At 33.3% G+C, this 22132-nt stretch overlaps 1 protein-coding gene across 1 annotated transcript; it reads right to left on the minus strand.

The window, feature by feature from the left end:
• Positions 1 to 998: 998 nt before the first annotated feature.
• Positions 999 to 19669, minus strand: LOC138325912 (thimet oligopeptidase-like). The gene is made up of 17 exons (XM_069271923.1): positions 19356 to 19669; positions 17915 to 18054; positions 17624 to 17739; positions 16586 to 16717; positions 16127 to 16164; positions 15679 to 15791; positions 15136 to 15190; positions 14634 to 14798; positions 13282 to 13443; positions 13110 to 13175; positions 12208 to 12312; positions 5853 to 5960; positions 5273 to 5346; positions 4702 to 4933; positions 3954 to 4085; positions 3004 to 3120; positions 999 to 2727 (listed from the first exon to the last, which is right to left on the minus strand). The coding sequence occupies exons 1-17, from the start codon at positions 19632 to 19634 to the stop codon at positions 2632 to 2634; spliced, it is 2130 nt and encodes a 709-aa protein (XP_069128024.1). The 5' UTR covers positions 19635 to 19669; the 3' UTR covers positions 999 to 2631.
• Positions 19670 to 22132: the final 2463 nt, after the last annotated feature.

A 22132-nucleotide genomic window follows, 5' to 3' on the forward strand; every position in this document is an offset into this window, starting at 1 on the left:
AAGGATGCTACCATTGCATTATGGGTGCTATACCAAGCTTAGTTGCAGAGAAGAAGTCGTTTATATGGAAATAGCCAAATTGACCCCTTTTGGCCCCGCCCTTCAGGCCCCCAGGGGGTCAGCCCCATCATTTGTACAATTTTCAGTTAGTAGCCCATAAGGATGCTACCAGTCAAATTTTGTTGAAATCCGACCAGCGATTATGGAGAAGAAGTCGATTGTTGACGGACGCCGGACGCTGCGGTATCCCATAAGCTCACCTCGGTCCTTTGGACCAGGTGAGCTAAAAATGGGCCAAGTAATTGTCTCATGTGACCTCAAAATATAAGCAAATAAAAACATTTCTGTGTTACAACATCTTCAAAATGACCAGATGTAGATGAATATTATTTTTAAAGGATCTAAATCAGAGTAGTGATAAACCAGTATGTACCGTTAGTCGAGAGACGTATACACTGCTGTCATCATATCATAACGTGTCAAATGGCCTGGTGTTTTGAGAATATACTCAATTAACTGTAAAAGAGTATAGTGTCATTATATATAATCACTGCCTTCACTGAGGAATAAACTTAAAACAAACCTCTTAGAGATGATCTCTCCAGCTGAACAGTGCATTCTAACTAGTATTTTCAAGATTAGCATTAACTAAGTATCATTACTTAGATTAAAACATAGGGTTTGTGACTATTTTGCAAAGTATCATTTGCTATACATGACAATGTTTTATCATCTAAAATTAATCACTGAAACTATACAGAAAAAGAAGTTTTAAATGTGTTTTTCAATATGACAGCTGTGGCAATCATCTTTGATTTTGTCCTTACCAAAAGGACCATCTCAGAATCACTCCAGACACATTTCAGCTCAATCCCACTGGTGGAACTTGAGAAGTTTAAATGGTGAAAGTTTATGGGCAGTGCATGGTGGATGGTATACGACAGCAGACGATGGCAATAAGTCATCTGGACCTTAAAAGGAATAAAGTAACACAGAACTAGAAAAAAAGTCACGTTTATTACACATTAAATAAGAAAATGTCTCTTAAAGCACTTTATTGTTTTGCCAATTTAATGTAGTGAAAAACCTACTATTATCACTGATAACCACATGTTTGTAAAATGATGACTGAAAAGTGTTAATGATGCTGCTTATCTGAATAACACTACATGTTAATTGTCAGGTTTTCTTTTTGATGAATTCCATTTAAGGATGTACACCTCTGAGAAGTCAAAATTTTCTTGTATTAAACTTTTTTTCTCATATGGATTTTTGGAAAAAGGAGTTCTTACCATAAAAGAAAATTGAAGAAAAAACATATGTCCGTGTGCTCGTTTTTGAGCTTTTGTCACTCAAAGACACCCAGTTGACAAAATATTGGATTTTATGGGAATTTTGCCGTTTTGGCCATATAAGTTAGAGATTAAAGCCATAATTTCTTAATGAGGTGTTTGATATGTATGAATGTTTGTAGAATTCATTTTCTAGTAGTCTTCTTTAAAAATATACCAGTTTTGATCAATTAGACTAATATTTTTTCTCAGAATAACAACATATGCTACCCCTACCCCTTAATTTTGTGCAACAAAATGCACCATTTTCAGCCATTTTTGCCAAATTTAACCCTTTATAGAAAAAGTTCTATGATTTAAGTAAAAAATGTTAAAACTGTGGCTCTACTTGAAGCGAAAAAAGACACAATTTCAAAATGGCCGCCAAATGGGTCATTTCTTAAAATCCCTGTTTAAAAAAATCTACAAAAAATAGAAATGTAATTTTTTGACAAAATTTGCATCTGGCAACTTGCTACAGATACTGATAAATTATATTTGAAAATCTCATAACTTCTTTGATCTATGTTGAAACGAGACTTCAATGGGACTGAAACCTCAGAAGAATACATCCTTAAGAAGAAATTAATTAACTTCTTTGTTGGAAGTGATTGTGATGAAGGTGATTATATAAAAAAAACTTCACACATTACTCTACTCATCTTTTTTGGGAGCAATTTATTTTTCGCGTAATTCCCCTGCGACTAGGTTTCGCAAAAATAAATCGCTGCATAAAAGATTCAACTATAAGCTAAGCGTTTTACCTGTAAATTGAAAAAAAAATATACTAAAGTACCACTAGGTACATGCATATTATAAATATATCACAATGCTGCACTTGAATGTTTATTCCAACTGGATTTTATCATTATGCATTCACATCAAGCTGTCAATATAAATATCACACTGTATTCTCAGTGATCTGGTTCAGAAAACACTTGTAGACTTTAATAAAAAGTCTGGAACCCAATTCACACTGCACTGATTACACTACAAATATGTACCATTAGATGTACTGTACAAATCTGCTAGATTTATGTTTTACTATACAAATGCTCGATTTACATTATTAATGTACAAGTTTGCCTTTTAATGCATTCACATTGCGTTTTAGCAGACAGTCATGTCAGAATCTTAAGATTTTATTATAGTCTCCCACAACACTGAATACTCTCAAGATTCTGATTTTTCCTTGTTATTACATCACAGCTTTAGAATAAAGAAAGTTTTCTGTTCTCTGTTAATTCATTCTATAATGACAAAGATCCCTGATACTGACAGAAGATGATGTTTGAGCCGGTTACAGGTTGGAGGAGGTCTGTAGACCTTTACTGATGAGGAATGCTTCCTGTGTAGGATCACGTCCGAGGAAGTTCCTCAGCATGTCAGCAGCATCCTGTAAAACACAAAAAATATCTAGATAAATCCAAATATATCTTTTATTTCGAGCATAATTATCAGATAAAATTGTTCATACTTAACCATTATATTCTGTAAATTAACAAATCATTAAATCACCTTCATACTTTTGAATATAAATTTTATAGAAACATTAAACAATACAATTCCTGAAATCATTTCATATCTGATTTATAACTACTCTATAAATAGAATTGTATATGAATACTAGATAAAACCTGTCAAGTCATTAGTTTATATTTGATCAGCTTACAATTGAGCCACCAGGGCGTAGGATAAATTTCTTGTAGTCTCCGCCGACTTTGGGGCTCATAATCCCTTCCTTTCTAAACCGCGAGTAGAACATGTCCATACAAAACACCTCGCTCCACTGTAACACAAGGACAATACTTAATTAAGCACACTGAGAGATCTAAATTAGTGTAATTATCAATTAGCATCCTAAAAATATATATGCTTAATTAACACAAAAAATAATATAAAATAATTTCTTTCGCCTTTGATGCGTGCACAATCAGTAATTCATTCCATATAGGATATAATGCCACAGAATTTTTTCAGGATGCAATTAATTATTTTTTCATATTTCTAACTTGAAGTAATATTAGAAGCTCAAACTTTTCAATGGTGGTGATAGTGTAAGTAACTTTTGTAACTGAAAAAAACCTCAATCGTCCACCTCTATTTTTGATAGTGAAAAAATACCATTTGTCGGTGGTGGAGCATCTTTAAATTTATACACAAGCTCCGATTGTTAACTGACACATTATAGATGTATCACAAACATCTCCCCAGTCATTTTGTTCAGAATCACTGAATTAGAACCTTTATATACAATTTTCACCAAAATCATTAAGAAATCTTTGTTTTGGAACATCAATATGTAAACAGCACTCCACAGTAGTATATTGTTCACATATTTATGGCATGCTGTTTATAAAACTAAATAACAAAGGTAAAACACACACTACACTTCAGGCATGATTAAGACAATATTGATTATGTAAAACAGAAAATTGAATTTTTTAAGTAATTTGAACATTGAAAATTTTAAGATGCATGCTCTGAAGAATAGAATATCAATAGGGTATGTAGAATTATTTTTTCTGCATAGAAAAACCCAGTATCTTTGCTATCTTCAACAATATGGTTTTTAATGGTTTCAGAGAACCATAGTATAATAATATTAAACCTATGACTTACCAAGTAACCGTAGTACTGAGCGTCGTATCCTCCAGCCAGATGACCAAATGAGGCAGGCATATTAGTTCCAGGTGTGGATGCTATCCCGAGGATTTCCCCAGACAGTTTAGCAAACAATGCAGCTGTGTCTGCCTGTAAAACCAAATACAATATAGCCTGTCCATCAAACCTTGGATAGAGTCATGACCTTACACCAACTTTCAAGTATATCACTATTCATTTGTTATAGATATATGAATAAATAGATACATGTATAAAGAATAGGCAGAATCAACATTTTTTGTCAAAGAAAGGGGCTATAACTCTATCAAATTTGGTCTACAATTACTGGCTATTGATTATATTAGCTAGAGCTCCTATGACATTCTACCAATATTTTTTTTTAAATTTGAAACAACAAAGTACATTTATAGCATCTTGTCCAGGACCTTAAGTCAGTAAACTGTGTTTACCAAGTTAACTAAAAATTGCCAAACATTTGTCGCAGTTATTGTACGGGAATGAAGTATGACAGATAGATGGACAGACTGAGTGACAAACTCAAAATTTTCATGAAAAGATCCTCTTTGGTGAGGGTAGGGGAAAGGAATGATAGAACACAAAATATAACACATATCGACAAAAGCAAAAGTCACATTCTGAAATGTTATTGCAGGATCCGCTTTAATCTAAAAGAAAACATTATAATGTCTCATCTTATAGATGAAAAAAGATCCTAAGAATTGTATAGCATATAGGACTAACTGACCTCTGATTGTGTGTGGATGGTCTGGTCAAAGGTGCCCAGTAGGATCTGACGGAGGTTGAAGACCCCGGCATTGGCTATACGGCTCTGTAGGAGTTTACTGAGTAGCTCTTCAGGAATGGCACTGCCGTTCTCATAGTGTGACGACATCCGAGACAATGGCTCCTTCTCCCAACACCAGTTCTCCAACATCTGGGACGGAGCTTCAACGAAGTCACGCTCCACATGGGTACCGCTGTCAAATATCAGAAGTACCATAGTTTTACAATGTCAAGTACAAGGACTACCATTGTCAAATATGAGAAGTACATAGTGTCCACTGTCAAATACAAGGAAAACCACTGTCAAATATATAGTATCACTGTAGTTATACTCAAGTGAAAGCCATGATCAAATGTAAAGCTTGCCAGCGTCTATTTACAATAAACACCTGTACAATAAACAGGTAAACATAGAGCAGTACCATTCAAGTTCATCAGTGTCAAACAGACATGGCACCAATATCTAATTAAAAATCATCACAAAATATGTATTTAATGTCATCCAGAATCTTCATTTCATTTACATGACATACCTGAACATTGCAAAGTCAGCTTGGGCACAGATCTGGTGCATAACGTGACCAAACTCGTGGAAATAGGTCTCAACCTGGAACAAAACACAAGTGGATGATTATTAACAGTAAAGAAGATAGCAGACCTAGGTTTTACGTGTCAAAAGGGTGTAAAATAAAACACCTTTAGATAACAAGTCATTCTGATTATAGTGGAATAGAGAACTGTAGACTTGGAGAGAGCATTTCTAATATATCTATTGACAGAAACTGCATGCTCAAATAGTTTTTTTAATCGTTATGTTCGTTTTTTTTAAAATTTTACTTCATATCAACTGTCAGAGAAAACCTAACGACATGGAAACCCAAACCTATATTGGTAAAGTTGTCATACACATCAACATATGGCTTTTAAAAGCTGTAATAACTTAATTGAACGTTAATTGAGGTCATTGAGTTATTGCCTAAAGATATTGTGCGTACAGATAGATAAATGGATGGACAACCTGATTCTGTTATTGTTTTAGAACAACCTTACAAACAATAGTCCATGGAATTCATCCTTCTAGTATTCAAACTTCTGTGGTTCATGTAGTCTTACCTCGTCGTGGGTGAGAAGAGACGGCTTGTCGTCGGTCGGCTTGGTGAAGTTGGCCACCATTGCTGCAACAGCCACCTGTCTACTGCCATCAGATTGTAAACAGCCAGGCTATAGGAAATAATAGTAAATTATAGATCTCTTCACCAGGCTATAGGAAATAGTAAATCTATAGATCTCTTCACCAGGCTATAGGGAAATAATAGTAAATCTATAGATCTCTTCACCAGGCTATAGGGAAATAATAGTAAATCTATAGATCTCTTCACCAGGCTATAGGGAAATAATAGTACAATCTATAGATCTCTTCACCAGGCTATAGGGAAATAATAGTAAATCTATAGATCTCTTCACCAGGCTATAGGGAAATAATAGTAAATCTATAGATCTCTTCACCAGGCTATAGGGAAATAATAGTAAATCTATAGATCTCTTCACCAGGCTATAGGGAAATAATAGTAAATCTATAGATCTCTTCACCAGGCTATAGGGAAATAATAGTAAATCTATAGATCTCTTCACCAGGCTATAGGGAAATAATAGTAAATCTATAGATCTCTTCACCAGGCTATAGGGAAATAATAGTAAATCTATAGATCTCTTCACCAGGCTATAGGGAAATAATAGTAAATCTATAGATCTCTTCACCAGGCTATAGGGAAATAATAGTAAATCTATAGATCTCTTCACCAGGCTATAGGGAAATAATAGTAAATCTATAGATCTCTTCACCAGGCTATAGGGAAATAAATAGTAAATCTATAGATCTCTTCACCGGGCTATAGGGAAATAATAGTAAATCTATAGATCTCTTCACCGGGCTATAGGGAAATAATAGTAAATCTATAGATCTCTTCACCAGGCTATAGGGAAATAATAGTAAATCTATAGATCTCTTCACCAGGCTATAGGGAAATAATAGTAAATCTATAGATCTCTTCACCAGGCTATAGGGAAATAATAGTAAATCTATAGATCTCTTCACCAGGCTATAGGGAAATAATAGTAAATCTATAGATCTCTTCACCAGGCTATAGGGAAATAATAGTAAATCTATAGATCTCTTCACCAGGCTATAGGGAAATAATAGTAAATCTATAGATCTCTTCACCAGGCTATAGGGAATATAATAGTAAATCTATAGATCTCTTCACCAGGCTATAGGGAAATAATAGTAAATCTATAGATCTCTTCACCAGGCTATAGGGAAATAATAGTAAATCTATAGATCTCTTCACCAGGCTATAGGGAAATAATAGTAAATCTATAGATCTCTTCACCAGGCTATAGGGAAATAATAGTAAATCTATAGATCTCTTCACCAGGCTATAGGGAAATAATAGTAAATCTATAGATCTCTTCACCAGGCTATAGGGAAAATAATAGTAAATCTATAGATCTCTTCACCAGGCTATAGGGAAATAATAGTAAATCTATAGATCTCTTCACCAGGCTATAGGGAAATAATAGTAAATCTATAGATCTCTTCACCAGGCTATAGGAAATAATAGTAAATCTATAGATCTCTTCACCAGGCTATAGGGAAATAATAGTAAATCTATAGATCTCTTCACCAGGCTATAGGGAAATAATAGTAAATCTATAGATCTCTTCACCAGGCTATAGGGAAATAATAGTAAATCTATAGATCTCTTCACCAGGCTATAGGAAATAATAGTAAATCTATAGATCTTCTTCACCAGTATAGGAAATAATATTAAATCTATAGATCTCTCAGCTAGGGAAATAATGTAAATCTATAGATCTCTTCACCAGGCTATAGGGAAATAATAGTCAAATCTATAGATCTCTTCACCAGGCTATAGGGAAATAATAGTAAATCTATAGATCTCTTCACCAGCTGCTATAGGGAAATAATAGTAAATCTATAGATCTCTTCACCATATAGGGAAATAATAGTAAATCTATAGATCTCTTCACCAGGCTATAGGGAAATAATAGTAAATCTATAGATCTCTTCACCAGGCTATAGGGAAATAATAGTAAATCTATAGATCTCTTCACCAGGCTATAGGGAAATAATAGTAAATCTATAGATCTCTTCACCAGGCTATAGGGAAATAATAGTAAATCTATAGATCTCTTCACAGGCTATAGGGAAATAATAGTAAATCTATAGATCTCTTCACCAGGCTATAGGGAAATAAATATAAATATAGATCTCTTCACCAGGCTATAGGGAAATAATAGTAAATCTATAGATCTCTTCACCAGGCTATAGGGAAATAATAGTAAATCTATAGATCTCTTCACCAGGCTATAGGGAAATAATAGTAAATCTATAGATCTCTTCACCAGGCTATAGGGAAATAATAGTAAATCTATAGATCTCTTCACCAGGCTATAGGGAAATAATAGTAAATCTATAGATCTCTTCACCAGGCTATAGGGAAATAATAGTAAATCTATAGATCTCTTCACCAGGCTATAGGGAAATAATAGTAAAATCTATAGATCTCTTCACCAGGCTATAGGGAAATAATAGTAAATCTATAGATCTCTTCACCAGGCTATAGGGAAATAATAGTAAATCTATAGATCTCTTCACCAGGCTATAGGGAAATAATAGTAAATCTATAGATCTCTTCACCAGGCTATAGGGAAATAATAGTAAATCTATAGATCTCTTCACCAGGCTATAGGGAAATAATAGTAAATCTATAGATCTCTTCACCAGGCTATAGGGAAATAATAGTAAATCTATAGATCTCTTCACCAGGCTATAGGGAAATAATAGTAAATCTATATATCTCTTCAAAACACAGGCTATAGGGAAATAATAGTAAATCTATAGATCTCTTTACCAGGCTATAGGGAAATAATAGTAAATCTATAGATCTCTTCACCAGGCTATAGGGAAATAATAGTAAATCTATAGATCTCTTCACCAGGCTATAGGGAAATAATAGTAAATCTATAGATCTCTTCACCAGGCTATAGGGAAATAATAGTAAATATATAGATCTCTTCACCAGGCTATAGGGAAATAATAGTAAATCTATAGATCTCTTCACCAGGCTATAGGGAAATAATAGTAAATCTATAGATCTCTTCACCAGGCTATAGGGAAATAATAGTAAATCTATAGATCTCTTCACCAGGCTATAGGGAAATAATAGTAAATCTATAGATCTCTTCACCAGGCTATATAGGAAATAATAGTAAATATATAGATCTCTTCACCAGGCTATAGGGAAATAATAGTAAATATATAGATCTCTTACCAGGCTATAGAAATAAATAATCTCTACGCACTATAGAAAATATATATAGATCTCTTCACCAGGCTATAGGGAAATAATAGTAAATATATAGATCTCTTCACCAGGCTATAGGGAAAATAATAGTAAATCTATAGATCTCTTCACCAGGCTATAGGGAAATAATAGTAAATATATAGATCTCTTCACCAGGCTATAGGGAAATAATAGTAATATATAGATCTCTTTACCAGGCTATTAGAAAAAATATAAGATCTCTCATCGCACTATAGGAAAATAATATATAGATCTCTTCACCGGGCTATAGGGAAATAATAGTAAATCTATAGATCTCTTCACCAGGCTATAGGGAAATAATAGTAAATCTATAGATCTCTTCACCAGGCTATAGGGAAATAATATAAAGATATAGATCTCTTCATCGCACTATAGGAAATAATATAATATATAGATCTCTTCACCAGGCTATAGGGAAATAATAGTAAATCTATAGATCTCTTCACCAGGCTATAGGGAAATAATAGTAAATCTATAGATCTCTTCACCAGGCTATAGGGAAATAATAGTAAATATATAGATCTCTTCATCGCACTATAGGAAAATAATATATAGATCTCTTCACCGGGCTATAGGGAAATAATAGTAAATCTATAGATCTCTTCACCAGGCTATAGGGAAATAATAGTAAATATATAGATCTCTTTACCAGGCTATTAGAAAATAATATAAAGATCTCTTCATCGGGCTATAGGGAAGTAATATATAGATCTCTTCACCGGGCTATAGGGAAATAATATATAAAACACTTCAACGAGCTAAAGGGAAATAATATTTAGATCTCTTCATCGGGCTTTAGGGAAGTAATATATAGATCTCTTCACCAGGCTATTGGAAAATAATATATAGATCTCTTCATCCGGCTATAGGGAAGTAATATATACATGTAGATCTCTTCACCAGGCTATTAGAAAATAATATATAGATCTCTTCATCGGGCTATAGGGAAGTAAAATATATATCTCTTCACCAGGCTATAGGGAAATAATATATAGAGCTCTTCATCGGGCTATAGGGAAATAATATACATGTAGATCTCTTCACCAGGCTATTAGAAAATAATATATAGATCTCTTCATCGGGCTATAGGGAAGTAATATATAGATTTCTTTCATACCTACACGTGTAATACTGGCTGGTCTAGGGCAATACACTCATGTCGCCTGAGGCTGTATTGCATGGCTACCCATGCAATAAAGCCTCGTGACGTCACGGCGTCAACAAAATCTCTATTTCCTCGGTAAAATTTTAACATTTTTTTCACAAAATTGACTGGTTTTACTATAAAAGATGCAAGCAACGGAATTTGTGTTGAAAATATCACGTAATTTTTCATGTATGGAAATTGACTTCCAGTCGTGGATTTCTTTGAATTTATTTCAAAATGGCGGGATATTATAGTTGTAAAATTGCAGTAAAACGTCGTGGTATGAAAGAAAAATACTCTTTCATAAGTGGATATGAAGGATAGGGATATTCTACCCTCGGGATCACAAAATGTTGCAAAACCCTCGGTAAGCCTCGGGTTTTACTACATTTTGTGACCCTCGGGTAGAATATCCCTATCCTTCATATCCACATATGAAAGAGTCTTATACTCTTCACCAGGCTATTAGAAAATAATACAAAGATCTCTTCATCTGGCTATACGGAAATAATATATAGATCTCTTCATCGGGCTATAGGGAAGTAATATATAGATCTCTTCACCGGGCTATAGGGAAATAATATATAAAACACTACAACAGGCTAAAGGGAAATAATATTTAGATCTCTTCATCGGGCTATAGGGAAGTAATATATAGATCTCTTCACCAGGCTATTGGAAAATAATATAAAGATCTCTTCATCGGGCTATAGGGAAGTAATATATAGATCTCTTCACAGGGCTATAGGGAAATAATATATAAAACACTTCATTGGGCTAAAGGGAAATAATATTTAGATCTCTTCATCGGGCTATAGGGAAGTAATATATACATGTAGATCTCTTCACCAGGCTGTTAGAAAATAATATATAGATCTCTTCATCGGGCTATAGGGAAATAATATATATATCATATAGATCTCTTCACCAGGCTATAGGGAAATAATATATAGATCTCTTCACCAGGCTATTGGAATATAATATATAGATCTCTTCACCAGACTATTAGAAAATAATATATAGATCTCTTCATCGGGCTATAGGGAAATAATATATATATCATATAGATCTCTTCACCAGGCTATAGGGAAATAATATATAGATCTCTTCACCAGGCTATTGGAATATAATATATAGATCTCTTCACCAGACTACAGGAAAATAATATATAGATCTCTTCATCGGGCTATAGGAAAATAATATCTCTTCACCAGGCAATTGGAAAATTATATATAGATCTCTTCATCGGGCTTTAGGAAAATAATATAGAGATCTTTTCATCAGGCTTTAGGAAAATAATATATAGATCTCTTTATCGGGCTATAGGAAAATAATATATAGATCTCTTCACCAGGCTATAGGAAAATAATGTATAGATGTCATCATCGGCCTATAGGAAAATAATATTTAGATCTCTTCATCGCGCTTTAGGAAAATACTATATAGATCTCTTCATCAGGGTATAAGAAAGTAATAGTAAATATATGGATCTCTTTACTAGTCCAAATAATATATATCATTATGTAGTAATAAATCTACAATCATCATTTCATACAAACAATAACAATTCATACATTCCTACTTATTTGTCCGTTTTTGTTTTAAGCCTGATTAACAATCACTTATTTAAGGATTTGCAAGGTTTAGGAGGTTAAGGAAGCCAGAGTATCCAAAGAAATACCTCCAGCCTACCATTTGTACCTGTCATTCCTGAATCTGATTTTGCACTGTTGTCAAATTTGTTGCTTATAATTATACAGGCACACAATTGCATAATGGTATATAACCATAATAATATATTTCAATTGCGTATATATTTAATAAGAGAAGCTAGTAAAAAAAACTCAGAAATTTAAAACTATGGAAAAAATCAGAATGAAATGGTTTTCAAAAGCATAAAAACAGTACATACCTGGAGCCCAAAACAGGCTGCATGGCCATATTTGCCCTCCCTGGGGAAAAGGTCAAGGTAGAAGTACCCTAACAGATTTCCGGAGTCATTACATGTCACTTTGTACTGAAAGTAATGGTGAATTATATATTGTGAATTATTTTGTCTGCATATTTCAAAGTTCTCTGATGTAGGCATTAAATGTCCTGTCATGTGTTTGCAGCAAAAACAACTCTGTAACTAGCAAAGACAGAATTACAATAGGTATGTCATACAGACAGAATTATAATAGCTATGTCATACAGAGACAGTATTATGATAGGTATGTCATACAGAGACAGAATTATAATAGGTATGTCATACAGAGACAGAATTATAATAGGTAAGTCACACAGACAGAATTATAATAGGTATGTCATACAGAGACAGAATTATAATAAGTATGTCATACAGAGACAGAATTATAATAGGTATGTCATACAGACAGAATTATAATAGGTATGTCATATAGAGACAGAATTATAATAAGTATGTCATACAGAGACAGAATTATAATAGGTATGTCATACAGAGACAGAATTATAATAGGTATGTCATACAGAGACAGTATTATGATAGGTATGTCATATAGAGACAGAATTATAATAAGTATGTCATACAGAGACAGAATTATAATAGGTATGGCATACAGAGACAGAATTATAATAGGTATGTCATATAGAGACAGAATTATAATAGGTATGTCATATAGAGACAGAATTATAATAGGTATGTCATACAGACAGAATTATAATAGGTATGCCATACAGAGACAGAATTATAACAGGAATGTCATACTGAGATTTTTTAAGTGATAGCTCTCATATTATACACCGTATTCTATGACAAGTCATGCAATAACTTTATGAAATACTAGTATTTACCATGGTTACATCTTCATGCCAGGCTGGGGCCCCTTCCATCTTCTCAAACTTTAGACTCAAAAGTTCCTAAAAATTAAAGAAAATAATAAACATCAGAACATTCTTAAAATCTGTCTCAATGAAAATATGTCTGTGAATACATAATAATCAATATAGATAAGATTCTACCTACCTGGTAGATATCCAGTAATCCCGTTGTGACCACTTGCATAGGGAAGTATTCCTTTAGTTTGTTTTGGTCGACAGCATACTTTTTCTCCTCTGCCATCGTCATATAGTATTTCAGGTCCCAGTATCGGATGGTATTATCAAACTGGAACCCGTGCTTATCACACTGTAAAAAGGGAAATAACTTGTGATGGTATTATCAAACAGGAACTCGTGCTTATCACACTTTACAATGGGAAATAACTCATAATGGTATTATCAAACAGGAACTTGTGCTTATCACACTGTACAATGGGAAATAACTCATATTGGTATTATCAAACAGGAACTTGTGCTTATCACACTGTACAATGGGAAATAACTCATATTGGTATTATCAAACAGGAACTCGTGCTTATCACACTGTACAAAGGGAAATAACTCATAATGGTATTATCAAACTGGAACTTGTGCTAATCACACTCAGGGATCAATCTAGGTTTTGGGGGAAACTATCCTTTTCCAAAATAGGTTAAAAGTTTGGCGAAATATATGGGAATTTGAATCTTCTTATTTTGGTCCAAAATTATATTCATTTTGACAAAAAAGTACTGTAAAGCAACTGATTTTATTGTTAGATTTAGTAAAGCAAGATTTTAAGCTCAATAATGAAAAATTTGAGTTTATCATCAAATATGCAGTAGCTGTATGATAAATATGAAGAAATTTGCAAACAAAAGTCTAAAAAAAATAATGAAAAATAAGTCACAGGGAAAATTGTGTTACAAAACGGTCACTTTTTAGCTTCACATGGGGAATTTTTAAATCTTTAGGGGAATTTTAGGCCAGAGGGGAATTCATTCCTTGAGGGGAAATTTACCCATAAACGGTAACAAATCAGAGCTAGATTGATCCCTGACACTGTACAAAGGGAAATAACTCATGATAGTGTTAACCAACTTGTACTTTTCACACTGTACTAAGGGAAATAAATAATAATAGATTATTAACTTGTTCATTTCAAATGTACTGTAAACCAACTTTTATTCTTGTGCGATTTACTTTTGTGAAGTTTGCGATCGACTAAAATTGCAAAAGTTAATCTCCGTAAATTATTATCGATATGACTTAGTATGATAGTATCAAATTTAAGTAGAACTCTATGAAATCTGGTCTGCGAAAGTTAATCTCCATGATCTTGTTTTGAAAAGGAATTACCAAAATTTAGTACACACCAATAAAAGTTGGTTTACATTAACCAAAAGACATAATTCATAATAACACATTATCTGATAAGGATTCCCAATTGATCAATGGAAACTCAGTATTGTCACTTTGGGAAAAATGGACAAAACCGAGGTCTATATTAACACTTACTTCCTCCTTTTTGTATTCAAGGAAGAGTTTCATTTCCTCTGCCTTTAGCTGTTGCAACTTGGAAGCTAGATCCTTTAGGAAGGCTGCCACACTCTCCGCCTTCTTGGCCATCCTCATATCCAGTACAAAGGCTGCGTGGGTGGGGTAGCCTAGCAACTGAGCTTTCTGTAACAGTTGAGAGTAAAGTGTAAAGAATATGCATTTCATTTAAAAGATTCATTCTAAGAAGTGTATCTGTTAAGTTTAACATCTTATTAACAAACATAGCTATTTCATAACGTGTCAGGTATAGGAGATGGAGGAAATCTGAGGTATCTATGGACAAACCATGGACCAGGAGTCAGTATCTGGCATGTAGGTTTTGAATATGCTGCCCAGAGGTGGAAGGCCAGTGGTATTGTGTCAGAACACCTAACCACTTGACCACTGTGAATTCAGAGAAAGGTAATAAATTATCTATCAGGCAAATTTGTTCCAAATGATCAAATGTTGGAAGACTTACCTCATGTCTTAGACGTACAAGTTCTTCCAAAATTGGTGTGTTTTCCTTTTTACATCTGAAAAAATAGCCAACATTTTTACTCAATATGTACAGTACTATAAACATGTCAAGTACATCAGATATTTAGCTTTCATCAGTAAGGTTTTTTTGGTAGCTTTATGTTCAATCCAGTAAAATATCAGAAGTTTCTTGCTTCAAAAAGTTTTATCTTAATTTCTTTAAACTTTATAATAGATAAATTCCAACATGTTGACATTGAGGTATCAAAATAACATCGGTAAAGTATGATTTACCATTGATTATTCTCATTAGTGATTGTAACTTCATATTCCAACATGATTTTTGTGATGTCACAATCACCGGAAGGTAGGACTAGTTATTGACAGTAAATTGTAATTAACCCTTGTCGTTTTGGTATCTCAAAACCCTGTATTCAAATTTGATAAAAGGTAAGTAATAGCTAGAATTGATAAAAGGTTAGTTTTTCCCTTATTTATATTTTTATTTAAGGCTAAATTTTACTTGGATTTTGAAGACATGTACCTGGAGTTAAAAGCTGTCTCCATCTTTTCTCTGGTAGCAGGGTTTCTTGCTTTTTTCATGCAGGGAAAGTAATGGGGGTATTTTAATGTTACCTTCAGCTTTCCGTCATCTGTCTGAATTGACAATTACAGTACATCAATTAATAGACAAGAAATACTTTTTGCATGTTGCAAGAATTTAATTTACGATATTGGTAGTAGCATAGCTGATATGGGAAAAGAAGACACTCAAACAGGTGGTTGCTGGTACAAGTGTGTGCCATAATAAATTGTGTATCATCATAACATTGGTGTTTTACTCAATGTCATCAAACATGATTCTATTGCATTATTCTAAGTATGCTCAACTGTCTATTTGGAGTCAAAGTATGTGCCCCTATGAGTAATATTATAGAAACTGCAAAACTTAGATTTTCAGTTTTAAATTTAAAATGTCAAACAACACTCACCTTATCTAAACTCTTCAAAAAATCTTCTGTTAAACCAGCTAAAATATTAAAAATATAATTTTTTATAATAAATCAAAGCTTTTACATGTCTAACAAAAATTGGTGAAGTTTACCATCAGGAAAGTCATATGATCCACAAAGATGAACAACCTTTTCAAAAAGTCAAAAAGAAATATATTATAATCACACTGTAACAGTATAAAAGTACATCTATTTTGCACATTAATTTTGCATTTCTTGGTATAGAATTTGTACAATTTTAATACCAAAGTCCTGCTTAATTCTGAATAATTAATTGGTAAAACTTGGTAAAACTTAACACTATTAAAACATTCCAGCTCACCTCGACTTTAATGAAAACTCAAAGTTCTGATGTAGTCTCTGACTTATATTGAGATAGCATGAGTAAAATATAATGTATTTATTTTTAAAAATCTATACAAACATAAAGACATTTACCTAATTCTTCTTCTGAGAATTCCAGAACAGTGTTTTCTTCATTACAGTTTTTACTGAAGTCAATGGAGAGTTCACTCATTCTCTTCTTGATGCCTTTGATTTTGTCCTGGACCTCCTTTGGTAGATGGAGTCCTTCAAATAGAACAGATCTCATACAACAACAATGTACTTATATACACATTAAATGTAATACCAAACAAGGTGATTCTTTATATAAACATGTACAGTCTATCCTTATCAATGAGAACTCATATAATCTGAATACCTAACAAAACTTTAAACATATTCTAGTTAACTTAATTAAATTGAAACTCACTATTATGGATAACTCCAGGTGTAACTGTATTTCAGTTCAGTTTCCAATCAAATTTTCACCTTTTTTTATTTTTGATATAATGTTAACTACAGGATTCATGTAACTGTTTGATTTATTAAATAAAGCAAATTTTTTTTGTAAGAAATATAATCCATGTTATATTGCCTCCATTTTTTGTTTGCCTTAACAGTGAGTTCACATGCTGTTTTTATCAAAAGAAATAATTTACTCATATTCTTAATTTAATTATCTTAAAATAGATATTTTTAAGTGAAAACCCATGAACATCCCTAAAATACCATCATCTTGGTGCATATCATTCTTAGTTTTCCTCCAACTGCCTGCACTCTACTCGGTCATTTTCTTAGGGTGATAAAGTATACCACGAGTATCATTAGTTTAGAAATATATTACCGGTATCTGGACAAAAAATGTTTAAATATTCAAATTATCAAACTTTGACCTTGAGGTCAAGGTGACAGTGAGTGGTGAAACATTGCTTATTGCTTTATGCAATACAAGACTACTAGGAGGACTTGTTAATGTAACAGTTTGAAAAAGATAAAGACAAGTAGTATTAGAACATAGCTGAAGTGTTACACTACACTGGGAGAGGGCTTACATAGCCGATGAATGCTATCGAATCCTTATCAAATTTTTAATTCAATAAATATTTTGATTTGTAAGCTTTTTTAATAGATTGTTAATTGGATAAAACATACCATTTCTCCTGCCGTGCTTTATCATTTTCTCAACAAATCTTTTAGCTTCCGGACACATTCCATCGGTCATCTTTTCTTGGAAGTCAACAACAGAATCAAAGACATCTTTTCTCATGCTGAATTAGAAAATAAACCTAGTGAAATATGTACTCCAACGTTTAAGGTAGTACATATATAGCTCTCACTTAATGCTCTATCATTGCTCTCTGGGAAGATAGCAAAATATTCAGCGCAAGTTTGATTTCTATTTCACAATGTGCTCTATTAAAAGATGTTTATACCGATAATTACCTCATCTCAACATCAAAATCTGAAAGCTTTTTATCAGCAGCCACGCTAGCATCTCTAAGTTCCTTGTTTGGAGACACATGTTGCATGAAGTCAAGGTTATTTCTCAGGACAGCATAATCACAGTCATTGTCTGCTAACACCTTTAAATGATTAAGTTTCATTTCATTACAACAACTGATTTTATTATTTTTGTTATATTTCTTTCCATTTCATAAATGCATCAGACCGACTGACCTATAATTTTATTTTAATTGTTTGCCATATAACCTGACCCAGAATTTTTGTTCCTACTTCAAGTCTGAAAAGTGAGGTGAATAGTCGTACTGAAATTGATATCTGAACCTTGGTTTTGACAATGTGTGAAGACCAAAAAAGTGTAATATAGTACTTTCGATGTCATTAAGATCTATACTTGCACATTGTGCACATTTATAGAGAGCGCAGCTTGAACAGGCCAAAAGTCTCTATGAAGCAAACTTAGATAGAGATGTCTAATAAAAATGAATCAATGTAAATCATCCATGTGTGTAGAATTGGAAAACTTTCTCAGTAAACCAGAAACTGGAAGTCACTAATAGTCTAAATGCGTCTGTCAAATGGACTGGAAAATCTCAACCCCATGTAAGATTTTGGCTGGCCATCATGAGGCTTTTAGACCTAAAAAAGTATTTTTTATAAAGTTTTATCAAAAAAGGACAATATAATTTTCGGATTGCAACATAACTAATTTTTGAAGACTCTGTGTCTTTGTGCGAGAATTATTGATTTCTTTTGTCTAGTTTTGCCGCCAGATGACAATTTACATGACTCGTACTGTCTATGCATTGAGGGACATTCAGTGTGCTACATGTACACTTTACACTTATGAGAATAAAACCAATGTCATTGTCAAAGCAACTGTCATGGTTGATTGAGTTTTACCTGTGCTCTATTTTTAGCTCCATAGTAAGCAATGGAGGCAAGTAATTCTGTAATGTTCACAAATTATATCAGTGGTGGTGCCATGTACAAATACCTTTTATATAAAAATGTTTAAAACAACTTTATGCTTTTTGTATTTTAGTAACTAAATGATTGCTCGAATGCGGACCTATTACTCAAATGCAGGACTGTTACCATGTGGGGATTTCCCCAATGCAACCTGTTAAAGTGAAAGTAGAAATGTTTTACAAAACATTATTTCTGTTAATAGATCCTATTTCCAATACCAGTTTTTCAACAAAACTAGGATTTTACACTGAATGTAAAAATGTTTTCAGTAGTAATTCAATGTACATACAATGCATGATAAAGACGGGTCAGGGAAGATAACTCTTTCGGCGTTGGAAACCCCTTTCATAGTACCGTTCGTTATAACTGTGCCTACCGAAAATTCTGCTGCTATGAATCGACTCAAAATAATCATAGATCTCTGTAAGTTTCTTTATAACTCATTTTTTACCTTCACAACATTATCGTACGTAACGCTGTCCTTAGACAACGAACCGACAGCATCGTACACTGATTTCGATTTCTCGATAAGACTTGTGGTTTCTTTTTCTATGCTTTGCGTGGTAAGGTCCCATCTCAATTTGTGTCCTGCATATGTTGCCATAGTGAAGGAAAAATCTCTCTTCTGAATGAGAGACAATGTCTTCAAACACTGTGTTCGATACAAAATATATCTTGCGGCCGGTAAAGTATTGTTAAGCACGCACCGTGACAAGCAAAAGACAGTCATGGGGATGCGTCTGTGTCGAATAGTAGCTTCGCGCAAACACCAATAACAATATGTTTGATGAAAGCGCGCGACCGATCCAGATGGACGCGTAATGATAATTTTAGGATTCTAATTGTAGCGGAGGTATTGACTTGTATAGGCAATTTAGTGAAATAAAGGCCCCAATTAGAAATAATCACAATGGAAGATAGGTTTGTAACTGTTTCTATTATCATGTCATTTCAGTATTAGAACTTATATATAATTACATGTTCTGCTTTACATGGAAAATTATTGGAAAATCCAACTGGGATCCTCGTTCCCAGGTGTTCGTCGATAAAGCGATATAGTGCGACGAACACCTGGGACCGAGGAAGTCATGTGGAGTCAAACTTCAGTATATACATCTACAAGCAGTTAAGCGGAGAAATTATATAATTACATGTATTTGAATAAAAAATAAAATGGCGGAATCATTTTTTGGAATATTACAACTTGAACATTTACTTTTTTTAAAAGCCCTCTTCAGAAGTAGAAAACAGTGACACCAATATTTGATACTAAGCAAAAATATCATGTGATTAGATTCTTCAAGCATTAGCTTTCAGATGATACATACACATGATAGGCCTACAAAGAAAGCCAATATTTAAATAGCTGATCATATCAATTTAATTTCGAGCTATCGTTATCGATAAACAAATTAATGGTAGGCTACATAAAATTTTATTGTACAAATATTTTAAGAAATTGAAAAGCAAATAGTTCCAAACAGCTTATAAATAATTTTGTTTATGTTGAATACATATTGAAAATTTATATATTTTGGTAAAGTTTTAAATCAATCATTATATTATAAATGAATGTGAACGCAATAGTAAACATGGCAATTAATTGTCAATTACTCAATGTTCGCACGAAATAATTATTGCGTTCACACGCAAAAGTATTGCGTTCGCACGCAATAATTAAACTGCATTCACACGCAATACTATTGCGTTCGCACGCAATACTAATGGGTGTGAACTTATTGCGCGCAAACAATAGTATAGCGTGTGACAAACAACACACAATGTTATTGCGTTCACACGCGTACGCAATGCGTTCGCATGCAAAGCACGCAATACTATTGCGTACACACGCAATAATTTTGCGGTCACATGCAAAAAGTATTGCGTTTGAACGCAGTGCTTATTGCGTGCGAACGCTTAACTAGTGGGAGATAACTTAATTGCGTAAGAGCACACAATTATAGTATTGAATTCACACGCAACTTTTTATTTTTCATGTCTTTTCCCAACCTCTAGAGTTCAAAATTACCCCCAAATGTTTATGACAATCCTTTAAGTCTAACGCATCTTTAATTTCATTATGATTTAATCTAACAGAATTTAGAGTTTTATTGGTTTTTGGGTGTTACTTCGGGGAGATGGGTGTTACTATCATCAATACCGGTTATACTACAAAAAATAGCATTCAGCAAGTTAGATTTATCTTCATCACTATTAAAGATGCTCCACCGCCGACAGAGCATAAATGACATTCATCATTTGAACAATAATTGGTGTTTAATCGTATTTGTGTATGTCTAATTAACACAAAAAAATATATAAAATAATTTATTTTGCTTTTGGTGCATGCGCGATCAGTATTTATACTATTTGTCAGCTGTGGAGCATCTTTAACTAAATTTAGAGCATAAATGACATTTATCATTTGAACAATAATTGGTGTTTAATCGTATATGTGTATGTCTAATTAACACAAAAAAATATATAAAATAATTTATTTTGCGTTTGGTGCATGCGCAATCAGTATTTATACTATTTGTCAGCTGTGGAACATCTTTAACTAAATTGAAAATTTATATATTTTGGTAAAGTTTTAAATCAATCATTATATTATAAATGAATGTGAACGCAATAGTAAACATGGCAATTAATTGTCAATTACTCAATGTTCGCACGAAATAATTATTGCGTTCACACGCAAAAGCCATGGGTCACGTTCGCACGCAATAATTAAACTGCATTCACACGCAATACTATTGCGTTCGCACGCAATACTAATGGGTGTGAACTTATTGCGCGCAAACAATAGTATAGCGTGTGACAAACAACACACAATGTTATTGCGTTCACACGCGTACGCAATGCGTTCGCATGCAAAGCACGCAATACTATTGCGTACACACGCAATAATTTTGCGGTCACATGCAAAAAGTATTGCGTTTGAACGCAGTGCTTATTGCGTGCGAACGCTTAACTAGTGGGAGATAACTTAATTGCGTAAGAGCACACAATTATAGTATTGAATTCACACGCAACTTTTTATTTTTCATGTCTTTTCCCAACCTCTAGAGTTCAAAATTACCCCCAAATGTTTATGACAATCCTTTAAGTCTAACGCATCTTTAATTTCATTATGATTTAATCTAACAGAATTTAGAGTTTTATTGGTTTTTGGGTGTTACTTCGGGGAGATGGGTGTTACTATCATCAATACCGGTTATACTACAA

This window comes from Argopecten irradians, chromosome 6, assembly GCF_041381155.1.
Source record: "Argopecten irradians isolate NY chromosome 6, Ai_NY, whole genome shotgun sequence".
NCBI lineage: Eukaryota > Metazoa > Mollusca > Bivalvia > Pectinida > Pectinidae > Argopecten > Argopecten irradians.